At 44.8% G+C, this 22,337-nt stretch overlaps 1 protein-coding gene across 1 annotated transcript; it reads right to left on the bottom strand.

The window, feature by feature from the left end:
• Window positions 1-1,495: 1,495 nt before the first annotated feature.
• Window positions 1,496-21,934, bottom strand: edc4 (enhancer of mRNA decapping 4; the record flags this gene model as incomplete). The annotated part of the gene is made up of 30 exons (XM_079224321.1): window positions 1,496-1,679; window positions 4,005-4,168; window positions 4,779-4,998; window positions 5,669-5,855; window positions 7,254-7,419; window positions 7,515-7,630; window positions 8,398-8,553; window positions 8,938-9,085; window positions 9,337-9,373; window positions 10,235-10,378; window positions 10,466-10,567; window positions 12,041-12,271; window positions 12,498-12,790; window positions 12,872-13,010; window positions 13,279-13,358; window positions 14,020-14,198; window positions 14,448-14,539; window positions 14,832-14,898; window positions 15,351-15,531; window positions 15,899-15,998; window positions 16,247-16,342; window positions 16,432-16,515; window positions 17,268-17,380; window positions 17,656-17,760; window positions 17,846-17,987; window positions 18,261-18,447; window positions 19,319-19,418; window positions 19,805-19,916; window positions 20,056-20,215; window positions 21,847-21,934. The coding sequence occupies 30 exons, from the start codon at window positions 21,932-21,934 to the stop codon at window positions 1,496-1,498; spliced, it is 4,173 nt and encodes a 1,390-aa protein (XP_079080447.1).
• Window positions 21,935-22,337: the final 403 nt, after the last annotated feature.

The raw sequence follows: 22,337 nt of genomic DNA, 5'->3' as shown, positions 1-22,337 counted from the left end.
GTAACTGCACGTTAAGTTTACAAACATTATTTGGAATAACCTGATAAAAGAACGTCGGTAACAATTTACATTTAGGAAGTGTTTTATTATGTATCATAACTAGTTTGAAAACTCCTAAAGCAAAGTATACAAGTCTTACGAATGCTTAATGTTTTTTTTTATATATGTATATATAAAAAGAAGAAAAAAAGGGGACACAGAGGAAAACATGGGGAGAAGAAGTCTGATCAATTTCCATGACAGAGCTGTACACACATGGACGGCTGCCAAAACTCTCTTCAGCCCGGAGCACCTTTGCAAATATTTGTTCCGTTTCAAAAAAAATGTTATTTCTCATCCTTTAATCTTAGTTGGAGCCATCGGAGACCTCTTGTTAGAATGATTTGTGAAAAAACAAGGCCAGATGGAGAAAGAGCGAGACACGCTTTCCACCCTGAATAACAACGCAGGAACAAATTCAATTAACTTTCAGCGGAAAACAATTCAGCATGTCGATCCTCCTCAAAGCACCGAGACACATTCGGCCCGGCAAGGTTGTCGTCTCCAACCCATTAAGAAGTAACTGAAAGGAAATATGCTGCCGACATGAAATGGCTTTGAGTGTTACATACTTTTGGTTGCCGGGATTTGCTTGGATGTTTGAAAAGAAAAAACAAACCGAGGACGTCGTAATCCTGGAGCAACTGAATTTCAAGTTCAGCATGTTGGTCTGTATTGAACCAAAAATAAAAAAGGTGTCCAAGCCGGCGGTTTGCTCTTAAGGCCAAGATGCAAGGCGGCATATTCTTTTAACGCACCGTTGCTCCTTCTGTTGCTCAGAAGAAGCTCCTCCATCACGGCCGGCTCTGTGTCCCAAACGGGTCAGAGGAACGAGGCAGAACGAAAAGGAAACGGGTCTCGTGGACCGATCAGCGGAACATGCTTTGAGTCGTGTGCACATCTCAACGAAGTGGCTTCAAAAGGAGTGTCGGGTGACGATGCGTCTGGGAGACGACCAGAACATCTCAGCCCTTCTGGCTGTCGGGACCGTTTTCGGGTTTTCCGCGGCGGGGGATAAAACAATGAGGGACGACCAGAATGCCTCTGGGTGGTGGTGGTAATGAAGGTCTTGAAGAATCTACAGCGGACTAAAGAGTTGTCCAGACCATAATTGTCTTTGCATCAAAGTCATGTCCAGAAAAGAAAAACAAAAACAGAAACAACAACCGCTTCCATTTCCTAACTTGACACTTCACTGGTGCAGGTAGAGCAGAGGGGAACTAATGGAACGGGGGAGACGGAGCTGGGTGTCGGGTTGTGTGTAGGGAGCCGCCATCTTGAACCAAGCAAACTCAGTCATTTCAGAGCCCTTTGTCTTCCATCTCCACACAACAAAGACAACTGCTCAGAAGGGTGGGGGTTAAATTGGCGTGGACTTGCAAAACAAAAATGGACTTGTGATGATGCGCTATCTATAAAGGGGACGACTCTCCTGCACCGCTCCTTAAACGAGGGACTAGTGGCTGACGAGACCCTGCAGCATCATCATCAGGCGCCGCGCCCTCTTGCTGAGCGGGCTGTGGGGGTCCTGCTGCAGGAAGGCGAACAGCTTCGGTCGCACCTGGGCCAGCACGGAGGACATGTGGTCTCTCGTCAGCGGGTCGGCGTGGTCCAGATTCATCACGGCGTCCTCCAGGTAGCTGCACAGGGACACAGAGACAGAGACGTCACACATCGACGACAAACGCGCCGTTCCCATTCATGTTCTTTACCGTCGGTAAGAGCGGACCAAGAGTCTGTAGTGAGGCTGTGGAGAATCCACCAATCGATTGGTTGATGAAAAAAAAAAGATTAACTAAATTGGCCACAATGCACTCTACCGGGTAGCCTAAAGGAATAACAAATAAACCTAAAATCTACGGTTGGATCAGTCAGCGCTGCCGCCGCTTTCTCCACTGTTAGCTAAGAGCTGCTGGCTCAGCCTTCGCCATGTTGAGAGCCACGTGGAGTCAATGGATATGCTCGGAATTTCTAATTCTAAAGGCCAACAGCTTCACAAAAGAGGCGTATAAAATGAAAGAAGTTATAAGATAAGAAAATAGAAAGCAGGACAGGGTTGCGTTTGGCCTCTTGGAGCAGCTGCAGGGGACAGAGAGAGGAAGGCCGCCCCCGTCGCTCATCCGTCTCTCTCGGTATGAATGCCGAGTGCCGTCCTTCATCGCATACCTGGCCTCCGCTGTGCTGTGCGAGCAGGCACCTTGTGGTTTTCTCTCAAACGTCACAGCAGAAAATGTAGTTACGCCACCTGTCACCTGCGCCCTGCCCTCTCACTCAGAGACCACAACGTGGAAACTCTCCAACTGATCGTTTCAGTCGGACATCTGGTGGTTGGACTGTCGAGCGGCGCTCTATTTCTGTCCCGCTCTCACACCTTTTGTCTTTATGGTTTAGATGGCCGACCCTGACCCCCAGTCTAGCATGAGAGCTGCTCCCTATATCCCCCTCAACACACATTATATACGGGTCCACCAAATAGCCATACACTGTCCACACTGACTTTTAATGTCACTGCACAGGACACCTGGACACTGAGCGGCTAGTTAATGTCTCACAGGAGATCACCTCCTGGCTGCATTGTGTCCAACCCATTCCAAAACACATAACGCCGCTCTTCAAGCCTGCCGTTTGGACAACAATGTGTTTGTCAAAAGTCCCAGCAGTCTTTGCTTTTCCTTTCTCTCTGGGAATCTTTTACGGACTCTTCTAAGATACCATCCATCCAAAACAGAACAGGAAGGCTCCTCCATCTCATGCAAACGCTGTGCAACTGCTGCAGTTTTTGCCTGGTACCAATAGTCATTGACTTCTATTCATTTGTGGGAGCGCAGACTTTTCCCTCATGGCTCAAAATCAAATGTACCAGGCAAGAGTGAGAAAGTGTTTTGGGATTAATCCCATTTTATTTCTCTCAACTGAACCCATCCGACCAGGACTGTACTCCGTCCTAATAATGCCTCAGACTGAACCACACCCTGCTGGCCTCGTCGCTCCCTCTCCAGATGGTACAGAGCCGCACCACAGGGTCGTGTTAGTAGTAGGAGGCAGCTGCAACATAAACGCACAACCAAACAGGTGATCCAGACACAGAGTGGTGCTGTAAAGGGACTCTGACAGAGAAAGAAGGGTATTTGTGGGGGGGAACGGCTCTGAGGAGACGCATTCAAAGCATCTCGAGAGCAACACAACAACACACACTTTTCTGTGAAAAGCACAGGAAGGAAAAGCGACGGGAGTGCAAGAGTGAACATCGGAGTTAAAGCTACAAGGACGGACGAAAGAACGGAACGATGGAGAGCATCTAAAAAGACTTGCTCCCCGGGCGGCCATGTGAGCGGGGCTACAGACGGAGCAGTGTGATGGGGTCAGCAGTTTAGCACCGCTTAGCACTCGGGAGACGAGGAATAATGGAAGTGCAATGGAGATGAGATGGGGAGCAAAAGTTTAGGCAAAGACTGATCGACGGAAGTCGTGCGATGCGTTCACTGCCATCGCTTTGTGAGAGAATCAATTTAGAATTAAGACATTTTTGGGGAAGAAGTGAGCTTGTAGAGCTCAGGTATTTTTTTATTAAACCTAAGCCATTCCTGCGAGGTAGCAAGATTACGTAAGACCGCGGTGGTGTGAGATGATATACAGAGAACATTTAAAAAATGACAATATATAGCAGATTATCAATAACTGTAATTGTTTCAGGTCCCCGTATGGTCCTTTCCATAATGACCTCCGAGTTGGGCTGGTCCAATGCCTGATCTGAACTAAGTCAACCAATTACACAGCCATGCTTTTGTATGGGAAGCCTTCTGCTTACCAACATTATTACTCTCTGATATCTCAATACATTGTTATGAAAGTCTGTATCTCAATGACATAAACCTCATACATCTTTAAGACCATTGTCTTTTGACTTTCATTGTGTTCGTCTACAAGTTACACACCGAAAAAAATGGCATTTGCAACAAGCTGACCTGATTTTGAGCTCAGAGCGTGTGGAGAGGTTGGAGGAGAGCTGCTGGATGAGCGACAGCAGCACGGGTTGGCTGAGAGTGCAGGGGTGCTGACCAAACACCTGCTGAGAGTCGATGGTCTCGCACACGTACAGGACCAGGTTCAGGTCCGTCGCAGACAGAGCCTGGAAGGGAAGTGAGAGGTTAAAACCCGTGAATAAAGGGTCAATGCAGCAACTTAGAAGTGAGAAAGGTTTTCTACCTCCATCTTGGTGGTTGTATGTAAAACTAGCCAGAGAAATGTCTGTCAAGAAAGTACAGTTGTGTTCCTCGTTGATGTCTAATTGTAATAAAAACTAAAATCCTCGAAGCATGGAAGGGATTCTATTAAAGCTATGTCTATTTTTTTCAAATGTCAATCAAAATGTCCGTGGGTCTAGAACTGAACTCTATGCACATAAAACTCAGTTTTCCTAGTGGCCACTTAAGAGTAGATTCAGATTATGGAAGACACGGTTCGGCTCAGACCCGGTTTAGGAGTCACAGTTCGCTACGGGGCCCCCCCAAACACAATAAATGTGTGTCTGCAAGGTGGACACTATAAAGTAGTCGCAGTATATTGGCTGTCTGGGTCTTGTAGTCCAGGCGGGCCTTTGTATGTGTGTGTACGCATTTATTAAAGCTTGAGAAGTACAGCTGCTGAGAGTGCAATATGAACAGCGCTACACCTGGTTGTGTGTGTGTGTGTGTGTGTGTGTGTGTGTGTGTGTGTGTGTGTGTGTGTGTGTGTGTTACCTGCTGGAAAGCCTGGTTCAGCTGGCCCTGCTGGAGGAGCTGCAGGATGTTGGCCTGCTGCGTCTGGTAGTCGAGGTGTGCTGTGGGGACGGGCGTGCCGGCCGCTGACCTCATCGCCTGCATGATGCTGGAGGTGACCACCGCCTGCTGCTCCTTCATTGCCAGGCTCACCTCCCCTTTGACGATTCGCTGCACATGGGTAAGAATAGACTCCTGCAGACTGTGGAGTAAAACCGGCAGGAGGAGGAAACGTGAGCAAGAGGGCCATCCTCCACAACCACTGCAGCAGTAAAACTCATACAAACTATCTCTAATGTTGCCATAACATTTGACTGAATTGTTGCACGTAACGTTAAAGCCATTACTTTGAATCTCTGGAGTTTAAAAAAAAAAAATCTGGGTCTGCAATCTGCTGTTGTCGTTTCCTTTTCAAGATTTGAAAGTTTCAGATGGCCAACTACTTTGTCTCTGCGCCGCCCTCCGACGAATCTATAAACTCTAGAGGCCATGAAATTAATTGCAAAGGGAACAGGAGACTTGATCGAATTTATGTTCTTACATTAGCCTCAGGATTAAGCCTTGCTTGTTTCTACTCTCCGGCCCCATTATGCACCTGCTCAATAGGCAGTGCATAAGGCCAGGGCTTTCTGGCAGAAGCATCTGCTGATATGCATATCCGATATTCAAAACATCCACTTGGAATGTCAATCAATGCTCTGCAATCAATCACGCGGAATAACCGTTAACCGCAGCATGACCATATTTAGGAAGATGTATAAATGTAGTTGAATGACGAGGAGCAGCAGAGATTCTATAAAAATGTGAAGGGGGGAAAAAAAAAAGTTTCCAATCTTAAGCGGCGAACAGTGTGATCTCGCCAGGATACATACTTTCCCACCATCATCTGGATCTGGTGCTGGACTTCTGCGCGCACGTTGGCCGTGATGCTAGTGGCCAGCTGATCAGTGGAGCTTTGGAAGCTCTCGATCGTCTGCTGGAGCTGAGTAATCACAGGGTCCCGTGCATCCTGCTCCCTCTGCTTTCTGTTCTTCATGTGGCTCTCGAGCTGCTGGATGTCTACCAAGATGAGAGTCAACAGAAGATCAGCGCCGTCAACACGCGCCATTAGCAATCACATGTGATCACGCAGAGCAATGGGAATGGGAAGCAGCAATGCCAAACCCACTGGGAATCAACAGCCGGCACAGAACTCGGTGATTCCAGAAGAAAATCCTAAAAAGTGGAATTTTAGCCAGGAAACGCAGTAACGACCTAGCAAGAAGGTCACCGGATGTGATCTAAACATTATAATAATAATGAATTCATAGTTTCATGAAACAGGTGTGTGGATTTTCTTATCGTTTTCTTTTTCCTCTTAAAATGTTTTCTCGATTAGAGCTTTTATATTTTAAATGCCATTTAACGACAACGTTTTCAACATATAAGCGGTTCAACAGAATCTGCTGTCGGGACGTTCTTTGGCAAAAGCAAACATTCTTAACCCCGTCCCCTGGTTTCAATAATTTATCCTCAACACAAAACAACCGAATTCTGAAGAGGATTTAATAATTAATAGTGATAAAACACGACAAAATTGAAGTGTTTTTTCCCCCGGAGAGTAGTCTGTCCTGTTCTGATTATTCTAGCTATTATTTCGTTCACTGGCATGCGCCTTTCATTAAGTTCAGCCCATTTCAAAAGAATGCTGCAGTGTATTCCTCAATACACAACATTACGTTCAACCCCCGCACATGAATATGACTAATTTTGGGAAGCAATGCATCATGTGTCGATAACCGTTATACTTGCGGCGTTATTGCACCATCAAAGAGGAGATCGGGGGCATAAACAACACCAGAGAAGGTTTGCGCTGTAGCTGGATGGCAGTGCGGCGCTTAATGCAGCATTCACAAAGTTACAATCAATATTTACACACAAAAAGCCCAAACCCTGAATTTGAGCGAGGATTACATTTAAATTGGAACAAGCTCACAAGAGCACACATGCTCATAGGAGTACTGTGGCCTCCCTATTTACTGCAGGGCGACTGAGCGCCTCCCCTCTGTACACATTATGACAGCCTTGGTAAATTCCAGCCGCCAGCTTCCAGAGGTGGGCATGAGCACAATCGCAGAATAAATAGACTGCTTATCAACAAACAAAAGATGTCCCTGAGCGTTTCTTTTCTTTTTTCAAGACGGTTATTTAATTAAACTTCCAGATAAACAGACCCATTTCAGACCAAGCTAAGAGGGAACAACCAACACGGTACCAATAAAACAAGTCTCAAACAGGACCTTGGCCATGATGAGCTTCCAGAACAGCTTCAAATGTCTGGACACCCAGAGTGGATTTCCACAGTAAAAATGTAAGTTGATCTTGTCGCCGTAGGTCATACATGGTTCCTGATATATTTTGGCACTTATTTGCTAACAAAAAACCCACACATTTTGATGTTTGATAAGACTGCCTTACATTCTTGTGTGCCTTGTTTAAAGCTGTCGTTGATTTGTTGGAACATGGACTGGCAGCCTCTCTCGAACACGGGCAGCACGATGCCCTGGAAGGCGTCTTTGTAGGCGGCCTGGATGGGCCCCTGCATCGCCTCGGCTGCTGCTCGGCCAATAGCGTCCGTTGTGTTCTGTGAAACAGGAAGTGGGTTCGGTGAGAGGGGCCGGCGTTACCAAGACTTGTGACAGGACAGCGATGGGACAGGACACAGGGCCAGCCACTTGCCTTGGACTTGACCACCTTGCTGACATTGTCCTTCAGGGTGATCTCCACAGCGGTCAGCTTGGCAGCGATCGTGTTGCTCAACTGCCCCGTCACTGGCTCCAGACTCTTGGAGATCGCTAGAGGGGACGGAATAAGTGAGACAAGACAAGATTAGCAAGAATACTCTAAACAGACTAGATTCCCCTGAACTATCAAGGAGCTGCTGATTAGGACATGTTTACAGCTAATTAAGCGAATAGATTGGTCCACGTCAAACAGTTTCTTTGATAATGTCCTTGTGTAATTTAATTTGTCAACTATCTGTTGCCACCCGGCCAATTTTTACATCAGCAGCAACCCCCGATCTCACACCTTACCTCGGCCACCACATCGGTGAATGTCATATTATTTGATAATGGGCCGATGGCAGTCGAGGCAAATACAGGCCGAGACTGCCTCCCTAAAACAAGTGATGCTGTTCAAAACATCTGCTTTGCTGCAAGATGCCCAAAAACAGCTGAAACTCTGAACGGACATTTCTAAACTGAATGCAGAGCTGTCTGAGCTGCACAATGATGAAAAGAAATAAATTAATCTTTGTATTGACGACAAGTTAAAGAACTATAGAAAGTTAAGAAATACAAAACAATACCATGCACCTTCAGGTGTCGCTTGGAAACGGCTCAAATGTTTTGAAAGTACCTTGGACACAGCTACAACCGATAAAGAAATGAGACACAGCAGTAAAGATGAATACTTCTCATCCTCGTCCGCAACAAAACGGAGCAACAGCGCCATCGCCTGGTAACAAATGTGGACGACTGCTCTTACGCGCAGTCCACTCGGCCTCGGCAGAGTCCAGCTCCGCTCTTTCGACTCTGCGATGGCGTTTGTGTTTGCTCACCTGGCGGGACCGTCTTCTTCATTTCCTCTCGGAGCACTTTGTCCATTCGGTTGGTCAGCACAGAGCTGAGGGTGTTGCTGAGCTGCTGGCCGAGTTGTTCCTGAAGCTGCTGCTGATGATTCTGACTCTCTGCTAGAACTCGCTCTAGTCGGCGCTCTGAGGTCAGCAGGGGTCAAGGTTCACAATAATACATGTAGAGGGCTGCTCATCATGGAGATCTGCGTGGGAACTGTTATAACTACTTTTTAGACATTCATCAGAAAAGTGCCGGCGTTCACGCATATAATGCACTGTAGAAAACATCTTGCACACATTTAATCATTTTAATTTGCCTTCAAATATTACTGGAAAATTGTAGATTTACTCAGTTTGTGTGAGCAAAAACAAATTTATGTTGCTACTGCTTAAGGCTTTTTGGTAAAAATCCAAATTGTAAATGGATCTTTTAGTAGTGGCATCACAGTTGTTCAATGAGGCCTTGGGTGCAGAGGCTCAACTACCGAAGCAAGTTGTGTGAGCAGAGAAAAGCCTGAAGGATACGCTCCTGTTCCTGGTGGTTGGTGAGGACGTGCTCTACTTGGACCATGATGGTGCTCTGCATGGATTCAATCTGCCCACGCAGGTCAGTTAACTCCCTCTGCTGGCTGCGCAGGAGCATCAGCAGCTCGTCCTGTACTTCGGCATTCATCTGTGGAACGGAGAGCGGGATTGAAAAAAAAAGAAGGAAACGTGAATTACACTTCATAATTAGTTCAACATTGATATACGCAGACAAATGTTTGCTAACAGATTGTTAATGTACTTCAAATGGTGGATGGAAAAAAAGAATAACAATAGTATTTTATTTTCCAAGAGAATATCAAGGGACTAAATTTTAAGTAATCTTCTTCCATTCAGAGTAACATTGTGGCAGTTAATGAACATAAAAGATCACCTTACCTGACCAGAGTCCATTTGCCTGGACTGAGACAATTCACTGAGGAGAAAGGATATGCAAAAACCTTTAGCGATAATATTCAAACCAATGACTCAATATAACAAGCAAAATATTGTATGCCTTACATGATCGTCATTGATTCTTACTGCGATTGTATATAATTAACGGTCGTCAAATATCACACCAAATACTACTAATGCTAACAAAGTATCTGGGAGCTAAAAACACATTTTCTAGCGTCGTCTTTGTCTAATCTTGACTATCTATAAAACCCCGGCTGCTCAATGAAGTCGAGATGGATTGAGAGTCCTCTTTGATTATTTTGCTACTTGCTGAAGTGAAGAGCAATGGAAGTAAAATGGCACTGAACTGCAGTCTCACAGTAATTTGAGTGTGACTAATTGCTTCCCTCTGTCTGTCAACATCCCATTACGATCAGGCCTAAGTGACTGCCTGACAATCTCCTGATGCACACAACCAGGATCATCAGTCATAAAACAGAGCTTAAAAATACAATACAAATGTGGACTTTTTTTAATTTTTAAATCCTAGTTAGAAAATCACATCTATCTTTTAGATGTTGTTTTTACATTAAAAGGAGCTCTATTCAAAATTACGATTGAGGGATTGCCTCCAAGCAGCTCTCCACCTGGCGTTGATGGAGCTAGTGGCTAGCAGCTAAGACACATTTATACGGCCTCTACCTCACAATAGCGATTTCTGCTGCATTCACAATATAAGATTACACAAGTTGAAGATTTTTCTCAAGGTCACATTCTTCTAAATTAGTTTGTAGCTAAAAATCATGAGAACCTTTTCCAAACGTCACACACGGTAAGGTACTGCAAATGTTGTTCTTTTTAGCGCACCCTCTTCCCTCGTCATCGAACATCAACTCACTTGTCATCTTTCTTGCTCTTCCTCTTCACTTTTGGCGAGGCTCGCGGCGAGGTCTTCCAGTCCTTAACTGGAAGTCTGTGAGAGGAACGAGAACCACAGTTTCCTGAGGACGATGCCAGGCTGGCAACCTCGTCTTCAGGGTCACTGGGTCAAACACAGACAGACACACAGCGAGTGAGACACTGCGCGTGTCTTATTTGCGTAAACAAAGAGCGGCGGCGTGTTCGTTACCTCTGATCCGCGCCAGCGTCCTGACTGTCGTTCTGTGCGAGGTGATAGGAGCGTCGGGGGTACGGTGAGCCCAGGTGTCTGTCCTTCGACTCCTCTCTTGAACTACAACACAGCGGAGACAGACCTCGTTTTGCTAAATGTTTCTCACAACGCTTCATTTTTGTTAATGACATGTCATCCGAACAAGACCTAGGTAGGGTCCAGTGTTCCCTTTAAGCTGCGTGCGTGCGCGGCCGCGCAGGCCAGTCGAAGTGGGCGCGCAATAGATTTTTCAGACCGCACAAACGATTTTTTCTCAGGGGTTAAAAATCTTTTTTGCGCCAGTGTTTCTGAGATAGGCGTGAGTCATCTTCACAATAATAAGATCTTTGATGGGACGTGAGTCTTCTCGGTCAATCTGCGTCCCGTTTCTCGACATGCGCTCTCTGTACCTCTGCTAGCGCTCTGCCTCCGTTAGCACCCCCCACCCCCGCTGTCCTCCTCCGGGCGCCAGGAGTGAAGCTCGCCCAGAGCGCCACATGAGCTCGGGCCGCGCTGTTTAGGCTCCTCTTGGCGGGCCCTGCTTCAGCAGCTATAGAATACCATGGCGAAAAGAAAGGCAGAGCAGGCGCCCCAGAAAAAGGTCTGCCTAACATTCAAACATGAGTGGCTAGATGAAATAGTCCAAACTGACACAGGTAGGATGAAACTTTCAGACATATTTAAATATGAAGTTATTAAATTGTTTATATAGGCTACCTTTAGGAAAAAAATGACACCATGTCAATTTAATAGGCCTATAATTATTGTAAAGCACTGTATAAGCATTTTTCTTAAGTTAAACTTAAATGTTGTACCTGCTGAGAAATGACGAAACACCTTTGATACTTTTATTTTTTTATATATATAATTATCAGTCATAACCAGTGAACCAGTCATAACCTCCCCTTATTGAAGTTCAACAAAGATCCTTTAAGTTCAACTAAACTGACTGGTAAAACACCATCATTAAAATGTTCCCAAAGTCCAGCCATTATAAAGGATATTGAATAAATATCAACCGTGTATACATATTGATGCATTTGCTGTCATCTCTTTGAATCCCCTATGGCTAACGCAGGCTTGTGGTCATTTTCGGCAGGTCGCGTGGTTGCGAATTGCTCAAAGTGCTGAAATGTGCGCTCAGAAAAAAAAAAAATAGAGGGAACATTGGTAGGGTCCTCTCCATAATGTTGTCAGACACTTCTAGAAACAATCTGTGCCTATCAGTGGCAGAAACAAGCACTTTTCGTGAAGGCTTAATGATGGTGAGGAATTTGCTTTTGTACCCACATAATCTAAACATGATTAAAGGGTTTTGTAAATAGTGAACAAAACTGGTTAACCAGTAACAATATTGAATTATTCATAAAAACGCAAATTTCTACAATCTTCCAAAAAGGTTATGATATGTTTGAGACTTTTACTTTTCTACGAGTCAGAGTATATAATTAGTGGACAGATTTTGCATGTAAGATTTTTAGAACTTTGTGAATTTCTTCATAGAATTGTTTCTATTTTTAATTGTTCAATGTGTTTGTATGTGCTAATTCTTACCAGTCTCCCAGACCGTTGTCCCTGAGACTGTTCCTGGTTTCTCTGGTGATGTCGGGCGCAGCCGGCCACGGTGTGTGGCCAACGCTGCCATCTGAAGACCCTCCACCGACCCCGGGGTTCTCCTGCGATAAGGCGTTCTCCAGTAGCGATGGGGTGTGACTGAGTCTGGGCTCCGACTCCCCCGCCCCGCCTACCGGCCCGTCAACACCTCCGAGTTCGAGGGGCAACAGGCTGAGACAGAAAATAGTTCCGTCAATTTAAAAAAGGCCCACACTGAAGTCTTCTGGAATTTCTGTATGCTTTGAATTCATGACGAACATTTTTGAATGCATGCTTGTTAAAGAGGAAGGAGATAGATGGAGATACTTTGCCAACCGCTTCAGAGTTGTGTGTTCGCTGCGAACCTTAAGTCAGCATCCATTTTTGCTTGAGCCATCATTGATCGTTGTCAACGTACCCGTTGTTGGCCGTGCGTGGAGAGGTGAGGAGGTGCAGGGCGGATGCGGCGGAGGCCATGCTGTCCGTCTGGAGAGCAGAGAGAGGTAGAGGCTCCAAACTGGACACGAGGCTGCGCTGGAGCTGCAGGGTCTGGGACGCAATCTCTGGCATGTCCTGGGACATGGCTGTTGAAGCGGAGGAGATGACGTCAGGGGAGCGGGCTCTGGTCGGAGAGGCCAGAGGGGGCAGGAGCGGAGAATCCAGAACCTGAGGGCTGTCGAGTGCGAGGGGACCGCTCGGGGACGTTAATGCCTGAAGGTGGAGAAGAGGAGTGTGATGAAACAAAAAAAAAAAACGCCATTCAATGTAGAGAATCAAGAGAGTGCGTCTTACCTGTATGTTCTCCAGTCCAGGCAGAAGCACAGCAGACACAGCTCTCGGGGTGGAGGTGGAGAGTGTCAGACTATTGTTGCTGCTGTTGATGATGATGTTCTCTACTCTGTTAGGACTCTGACTGACTTCGTCCATAGCTCTGCACACAGTAACACAGGCATACACGTTCACATATGACCAGGAGATTATGTGGGTACATTAATCTATTGGTGATTTACAGTCCATTTGAAAAACTGAATGGAGGAGGAAAGGAGCTTAAATTCTGTAACAATCCAATGTCAAGAGGAGATAGATGAAATTGATGTTTTCGTCATTACCACATTTGAAATAGAGGTGATGGTGACTATTAATCTCATCTTACTCCTAATTACAATCTTATCCCTTATAAACTGCAAGGGGAAGCCCACCTGTTAGTGGAGTCAGAGTTGCTGCTGATAGCCGTCACGATGGTCAGACTGCTGGCGCTGCTGCCAGGAGATGCCGGTACCTGGAATGAGACAAATAAAGTGATTAACAAGATGCATTTATAATTAAGTGTTTCTGAAAACCACTCCATTAGTCAATGAACCTTTTCTTTTTTACTCTTTTTCTTGCCATACTTTCTGATGTTTGTCAGAAAATATTTGGAAGGAAAGCCCCATGAATTCCCCAAACCAAACTAAACTCGAGCCACATGGAGAAAACTGGGTTCGGTCACATCACGACCAAATTCTCATGCCTCTCACATTAAAAAGGTGCCGTCAGAGATTCTAATCCACGAGTACACTTTTTGTCAAATTTAGCTAATGTTTTCATCATGAATCTTGTACTTCCTGTTATCTCTCAGCGCTCATTGCTTTATCTCTGGATCAGTCGAAGATGAAGTAGTCCACAGTTTGTATAGACTGTAGATTGCCAGGGTTACGGCCTTGTCTGCTGAGTGCCAGTAGCAGCAACATAAGCAGGAGGACAGGGCTATTCATGGGCGAAATATGTTGCTAGGCGACATAGAAAAATAGTTTGAAGCATGTTCTTTTGTTGAAGTGTTTTTTGACTATTTTGTAAACTGGTTGATGTCAGAGCTTCACTTCAGCATGCAGGCAGTTTGTTCATCGCTCGGTAATGAAAGAAAGAGAGAAGCAGTGGCCGAGGCTCGGGAGAGACAGTACCGAAGTGCTTGGCGTCATGAAGGCATCGGGAGTCATCAGCTTGGTGCCACTGCTGGCACCCGAGTTTGACAGGAAGTCAGTGGTAGCAGGAAGTGATGGGATCTTCCTTAGGTCGGTCTGGGAGCCACCTCCTGATTCCTTGTCGGAGCTCTGGTCAGTGAGATGGTCTGAAAACCCTGCTGGGCACACAACATGTTCAAGAGTGCCGTATTTGTGTGGCGGTATTTGGCATACAAAGAAAGCACAAACACAAAGTGCAGTAGGGAGACTGGTGTCATTGGATTCAACGATCTGTCTCCAAAGAAACGCCAACGTTGAGTTGATTCAACACCAATTGCATGGTAAGAAACCATCATCCACCATCAGAGCCATCATCTCCAGGGATTTGTTTTTGTCAGTTGTATTTTGAAATCTTGGAACTGACTTACCAAAACCATCCTGAGAATCTGTATTGGGCATGAAGACTGTGGAGCTGGAACTCAAGTTGGGCTGGAACCAGATCTGGACATCCTGCAGACTCCTGAAAACACACACACACACACACACACACTAATTTAAGACTACCCTATTTATCAAGATATGGGCCCGTTGCATGTTTCCTGTGTCGGACGCCACAAACATGCATTCCCGAACCTCCGAAATAACATACATTTGTGAAATTTGAAACATTGTGACTCATTCAACTTGCCCGTTCAATCAATGAAAAGCTAGTCTTTGGTAATTTTGTATTTACTAGTATTGACTGTCTTTAAACAAATAGCACCTTGGGGACAATAAAGCCCGACTCAAGCCAACATGACCTTAACACTTACTTTGTGTGGACGCAGTAGAGTTTAATTTGGATCCCAGACTTGGACTCTGTAGGTCCTTGAATGCCCTCTGGAAGAAAACACACACATGCTCTGTTAATTAGGATCAATGCTGCTACACTTTTTTTTTTTTTTATAAAAAAAAAATAAAAAAGGCACCATTGATAACATGCAGCCACTCGATGTCGCACTCTCGTGCTCCATTGCATTTCATTTCACAACAAGTGGTTGCCAGTTCTGTTGGCTATGTACGTAGGAGTGTGCATCTTTACTTATTAGTACAGCCATGTTGTGTATCCGTTTTTTCTTTTATGTCCCCTTGTTATGCAGCCGTGTTCCCAAAAAGTAAAAAATATAACCGACAGCAAATAAATTGGCTTGTTTTAAAGTTAGCTGTGTGGTGGCCCTTGGAAAACAACATGCTATATATTTTTTCTATCAATATATTGCAACAGGAATGATCAAAAGACTGGAGTGAAAATAGTGTTGTGTGTGAGTTTGAGAGTTTGTGAGTGTGCACACCTGTTGTCATACTCTCACTCTCCTCCTCTGCGGGGAGGACCTCAGTGTGTCGCAATCGGCAGTGGGCGACATCCCGGACCCCAAAGCTGAGCACGGGGTGGGTCAGCAGGAACTCTGACACCGCTGTGAAACTGGCCATTCCTTTATCCAGGTCCTGATGGAGCTCCATCACATACAGAACCTGGCGAAGGAAGACGTCAGCAGAGTATGAAGCACGGACCACTGTCACGGACAGACTAGACCCAGTCTTACAAAGGAGTGGCTTTTTAAACGATATTAAGTAAAACTGTCTCTCTAAGATGTGTACATCAGCTTTCAGATGTTGTACAGCATATTTATGTGGTATATCCTGTTGACCTGCGATCTCCACTTAAAAAGGTCCCCTGAGCGAACAACAACAAAAAATGGGCCCATGTGGGTCGTTACGTACTTTAGTGCTTCAAATGGAGTATAACGTTTAGGGTTAACATTGGCAGTTGATTGATATTTGTAGAAACAATTATTCATGAACATCAGCTAAACCACACAGCTGAAAACATTGTGCTGACCTTCCTCTGTACGTCGGTGAGGACGAGAAACTCAGCAGCGAGGTCCAGACTGGCCTTCAGACTAGGCAGAACTGATGAGTTGAACAGATCAGGGGAAAACCTACGAGATGAAGGAAGAAAAATAACAGCACCATTAGTCATGTAGAACAGCAATGTGAATAAATGTGATTAGCTTCAGGAATAATCTTCAACAACATTTTGACTGGTGCGAGGCACTTATTCAACAGGAGATATTTAGTAAGATAAGCCTAATGTATTTTATAGTGCATAATAATATAGTATAGCAATACTCATCCCTTACTACACAGGAAAAAGGACAGATTTATAATGACGGATTGAGGCATTAACCTGATGGTCTGTAAGCAGGTCCAGGAAACAGTGCACCACATTTTCAACTCCTGGTTCTGATCCGCTCCAGTTATAAGGAACCGCCAGAATGGAACGCTACAAAGAGCAGACCGGAGTTAGCAGAGGAGAAGGAGAACTTAAACAAAGAGCAACAGCCTCATATTGAAATATATGTGTATACTAACTCGGGGTCCTGTCTTTTGTGGTTGTCACAGAAGAGAAGGCAGGAGAGGGGCCGTCCTCCATGGGGCCGCAATTCGTGAAGACATCTGGACAACAGAGGGTAAAGAAAAGTGAAGTGACAGATTACATCGTGGACCTCATGTTTTATTTTCTTCCCGAAAATTCGTCTCAACATTTACAAGTCAGGATGAAGTGTGAAAGTAAAAGCGACAGCCTCTTTGCGTTAGTGTTGTCACAATACCAAAATGAAGACTTCGATACGATACCAGAATTCGATACCACAAATAGAATACAATACAGGTATATTTATCGATAATAGTAATAAATAAAATATGGTTCCCTTTATAAAGGGAAATAATGGTTCCCTTTTTTACCATCTTGTTCCAGCCAAGCTTTTTGAACACTTAACAAATGGCATTAATAGTATTAGTCTACAGCAAGCTATTAATAGCATTGATTATACACGGCTATGTAGGCCTATTATTTGGGGTGTCGGTCTGAAAGGTGCTTTGCCATGTTGCCTTCCTTGGTCTGTGTGGCTTTGAAACAGGTTTTGCAGACGGGTCTGTGTGTCAGAGGGCTTTCCTTCACAGTCTGCAATGTAGCCAAAGTACTTCCTGATCACTCGCTGTGATTGAGCTGCCTGTTGCGTGGGAAGCCCCGCCTCATGCAGTCAATGCATGCAGGCAGCATGACAGGGAGCGGAACAGAGTGTGCTGTGATCCGCGCTATTTAAATGAAGTATCGGGGAAAAAAAAAAAAAAATGCAAAATTGTATCGTTTTAACGCACGGGTAGCTTTTTAGTATTGATATACTGTGGAACATTACTTTGCGAACCTTGGCTTGTCTTGTCCCCCTTCGATGTATATCTGCCAGAACTTGATGTACCCATCGTGGCTGGCTGTGGCTAACACGGTTCCATCTGGAGACAGGGCGCCCTCACTGATTCGCTGGAGGGGCAGACACCAAGCAACATACACAATCAGCACTGCAAGGGATGTATGCAACATACAGCATACCACTTTGGACTTCTAGGGTAGTTGTATTTTTTTCTAATGGAAAACTTCTACTGTAGTTGTATTTTTTTCTAATGGAAATCCCATTAAGTATTGAAAATAGTTTTCACGCACTTGCAGAACATCATCATGTAAATGTACAGCAATTTAATTCATACTCGACTGTTTAAGCACTATTCAACACTGATCAGTTGTATCTCGACTCATACCTGCGTATGTCCATCGATTGTGATAAGGCCTTCTTTTACGTCAGTGTCATCGACGGGCCAACTGCTGTGGTTGGCTCTCAAGACCTCCAGATCCCACACCTCAGCCTGGACGGAGAGGGGGAATTCAAATTAGGGAGGCAAAGTTCCCGATTTTCTTACACATTTTAATCTTTTTTAAACACATTCATACCAGGTCTTCGTGTAGAAGGGCTAGAGTCTGGCTGGTGTCGTCCTGGTTCTCCTCATCCTGGATGAACGGGCACCAGATGAGGCGGCGATGGGAGTTCAGCGGAGAGTCTTCTGGCCGTCGGATATGAACCACTATCTGATCACTGTAGCGAGCGTGGGTTGAGGATAATAGATAATGAGACGATAGACCATTTGCAAACTTCACCGAGTGCTGTGCCAGAGCAGGTTGTAACATCACAGGGGTTTGGGCTGATGCGAGTGACTATTTGCACTAAAGGTACACACACACAAATAAGGCGAAGGACACAAGCCAAGCAGTAACTGCTACTACTACCAACACAACACTCTGGAGGCACACATAGACCTGCACAGCCTCATACACACTCCTTTTGAATCTCTCCCACATGTCAGGATACAGTATCTTGCTCCCAGTGCAGGTGAGCTGCCAGACCATCAGGTTGCCCGCCTCATCTACACAGCCCAACAGCGAGGAGTCGAGGTGGGCAAAAGCCAGATCTGTGACCGCTCCAGTGAAGCCCTTCAGTAGAGAGCGCTCGGTAAAGCTCACGCTCAGGACGCGAATCATTGCGTGGTTGTTGGCGCCTGAGGGAACAGACGTTTATTTTTAAAGAACAGGATTGAACAGGGAACCTGGGGTGTCACAGCACTTTAATTTATGCAAATACACACAGTCGTTCGATCGTGTTGTATCGAAATGTTGTCAAAGCAGAAGGACAGGATAATGTTGGGAGAAAATCTCAACTAGAACTGTGACCCTCTATTGTGCTCATTAATTAATTATTTGCTATTCATTAAAAATGCATAAATAAAAAAAGTCTACATGGCATGCAGTAATATGATGTCCAATATACAGATATCACATTTAACAGCTTTTTTTTTTTTTTTACATATAAAAACGAGGAGTTTTGCTGATAGACACCTGCTCAGAGCAGGAGAGTGCAGCCGGCGAGGTTCATGACCTGCTTTAATCTGCTTTAAAACCATTTGTTGACTCAATCCTTCTGGGATTCGAGCTAAATCCCACGACCCGCAGTTATATGTTTTGACTGCTGCAAAGTTAAAACCTCTGGTTCCTGCGGGATCCCAATCCAATCCTCTAGGAGAGTGCTGCACGCACACGGCAACAACTCATAGGAACGGCTCCTATTACAACACAGTCATACTTAAAGTATTAATAAAATGACTTTCGTACCATTTTTTTAACGACAAAGGATTGCAATACCTTTCTACTGTCAGTACACCATGCAGCACCAATGGTTATACACTGTATTTTGATTTATTTATTAAACGTTTCAATTAAAAAAAATATATATATATATATATATATATATATATATATATTTATTTTTAAAACAACCTGTGGGAGTAGTTATTTTTGTTAAATATATCAAGTGCTTTTTGATATTTGGGTGATTTGACGGTAGAAATAAAAAAGGCACTGCAGGACTCTCACCTCTGATGGCGTAGGCCAGGAAGGAGTTGGACACGGCTATCAGTCTGCCATAATAATACTTGTGTTCCCAATCGTACTTGGCAACAGGTTGAATCTTCACCTGAATGGGGGGGAAACAAATGTACCATTTAAAATGAATTAAAGCTCTCTTTGAAAAGATCATTAGGACTTTTATCAATGAGGCTGTGGCTTTCCAGAGCCAAGGCCAGGCAAGTCAAAATGAAGCATACAACTAAAGGAATGTTTACTTCTGTGATAAAATAAATCAAGTTATTTCATTTTAAGGGATTCAGAAATCAGACATTTTTGTAAAAGCACGGTAGCTTGTCTATTGTGCAAAGGCAAGCTCTCAACTCTGGTAAGTCATCACGACCAGCTTGACTGTTTTACATTGTTGTTGTGCGTTTCCATTTGTGTCTTGCCGATTCATACGCTCAATAGACTGTAGACTGTGCTATTGCGTTGCCTTGCGATTTGGCTTCTTACCTTGTTGCTGCCACGAGCCTTGCTGTTGATGCTGGTATCCTGACTCGCCACTATCTCCACGTTGTTAGAGGTGATGGGGATACAGGTGGAGCCGTCATCACCAGAAAGGCAGCTGAAATTGCAATATGGATTTAGTTTCTTAAACATTAAGTGCTTAAAAAAAAAAAGTAATGATCAAATTGAAATAAAGAGACAGCACTGTGATTATGCTTAATGTGTTAGTCAGTGGCTGATTCTAAGAACCAACGTACATTATCTGACACTCCTGAGTGCTGCAGAGGTCTGTGGAGATGGGTCTGGTAGAGTCGGACATGGATGACCGATCGGTGCCTCCCAGAAGGCCGGCTGCTCCCAATAACCCATTGAGCTCTCCATTAAAAGATGGCATTCTCAGGACATCACTGGATGCTTCTGAGGAAAGGCATTGAATGCAGGGGTTATGGGAAACACTGTACAAAGATACAAATGCAAAAGCCAGCAGGAGAATTCACAGCCTGCGAAGAGATGATGGTTATTCTGGAAGTTTATTACTGTATTATTTGGGCAACGCTCGCCACCCAATATCGAATCATAAAACTAATGCAAATAAGTGCAAAAGAAATAAACGTTAAACATCTATAATTCACATTTTAACGATAGTTTTACTTATAAGTTAGAGTTTCCAAATTTATAAAGCCCCACTCGGATGAAATCAATATTCCAGGAAAGTTTGGAGAACGACCTCCTCCTTTGAGTTTCGCTAGTCAGGTGGTTCACTACTACACAAGAAATTGGCCAATAAATACTAGAATTAGTAAATAGTTCAGCTATAGTTGACTTTAATGTATATCATTATTTTTTACCCTAGAGAAAGCCGAATGGTGTAAGCAAGATGCTAATCACCAGTCTACCTTGCAGACACATTTTCCACACACACACACACACACACACACACACACACACACACACACACACACACACACACTTAGATAGTCAGAGGAAAACCACAGGTGTAACTCTAAACCTTTTAAATGTCTACATTCAGGTTACGTTTACCAACTCCAGAGCACTGTTGCAACGCCTGCTGGCTTAGAGACATTACTTACTGGGACACTTCCGGGGCCATGATTAATGTTATCAATTACACCTGTGCGTTACCTGCAACGACCAATCAACATGCCTGCTGTGCAAAACACCGGTGGGCATCAAGTAAGAGCCGCCTGAGTAGCGTGCTACCATTTAGTTATGTGAATATGGTGTATTTCCCAAAACAGATTCGACGTTAATATAGCAGCAGGTTACTCTGGAGCACGATTGAGTCTACGACCCGTTGGGGGGCGGCTATGTTTTCTTTTATTGTTTTCCCTCCATCCTCCCTAGACCCAGTAGTTAGTTGTCTCGTTACAATACTCAAAAATTTTGACAGGTGCAAGTTTAAAAAAGAGCCCGTTTACTCGACTGCGAACACAAACAAAACTGAAAGGAGTGCATTTAAAGCGGCAAAGAACACCGACCTTCTACGCAGTTATGGAGGCTCGAGCTAACTATTGATAGCCGTGACATGATCCTGGCTAACCGTTTCGGTATAAAAGAGCCACCTCGCTTCGCCTTCCACGAAGTCACAAATGAGCAGGTGCTGATGAGATCATTTCGATTAAATAAGCATTACGCATTCGTCGCCCGGCAGCCATACACCCAGCTGTCCTACCCCAGTAAACAGACTGAGACATAAGCTAGCTGAAGCTCGTAACGTCACGTTAGCTCAGTTAACGCTATAAATGAAACACTTGCGCCCACTCCGAGGTAAGCTAGTTGGTGCTCTAACACCTCAACACATTTGCCGCCCCGCGAAAGTCAGTCAGAAAATACATTTGTAAAACCTATTGACTTTAAAACTTTCCGCGCGATGGGGTGGCTTTCGTTAGCAGGTAGTGGCGCCGCTGTTGAGCCAACTCACGTAAGCTAGGTACCAATTGTGCTAGCGTTAGCTCGTTCGGCTAGCGCTCCATTAGCGTCTGCGGCCTAAACTAGCGCCGTCGCTTTTCGTTCCCGGTCCGACTTACCGGTGCTGTTCCCGGGGCGGTCGAGCTTGAGGATGTCCCGGAGATGCTGGGTTGCACCCTCAATGTCTATATTAGAATTGGACGCCATGTGTGTGTGGGGGGGGGAGGGGAAACTGGGTTAATTTAGGGGGAGAGAATAATTTCTTGTTTGATGCGATGCTGTCAGTGTTCCTTTCGTTCACCCAGAGCAACCGTCTAAACTTCCGTTATGTCCGCGCCAAACGCTCCGGCTTCTGTCTGCGTCAGTTCATTGGTTCCTACCTCAGCGTCTTCTCACGAGGTTCATAGAGATTGTAACGTTGCACAAAGAAAAGGCATTTCGTTAGAAATTGGACACTTTATGACGATTTCACCCCCTACATGGTAACCTATGTAAGAGTGTTACAAAGTAGTTTGATTAACCAGAATAACAAAACATTCATTCATTGTTTTGGTCGTGTGCAGACAGACAAATAGGAACACTGAAGTCATATGAGGTGAAACAGCAAATA

Source organism: Taurulus bubalis (genome assembly GCF_910589615.1).
Source record: "Taurulus bubalis genome assembly, chromosome: 9".
Classification (NCBI taxonomy): domain Eukaryota; kingdom Metazoa; phylum Chordata; class Actinopteri; order Perciformes; family Cottidae; genus Taurulus; species Taurulus bubalis.
This window is presented reverse-complemented; position numbering and strand designations above follow the sequence as displayed.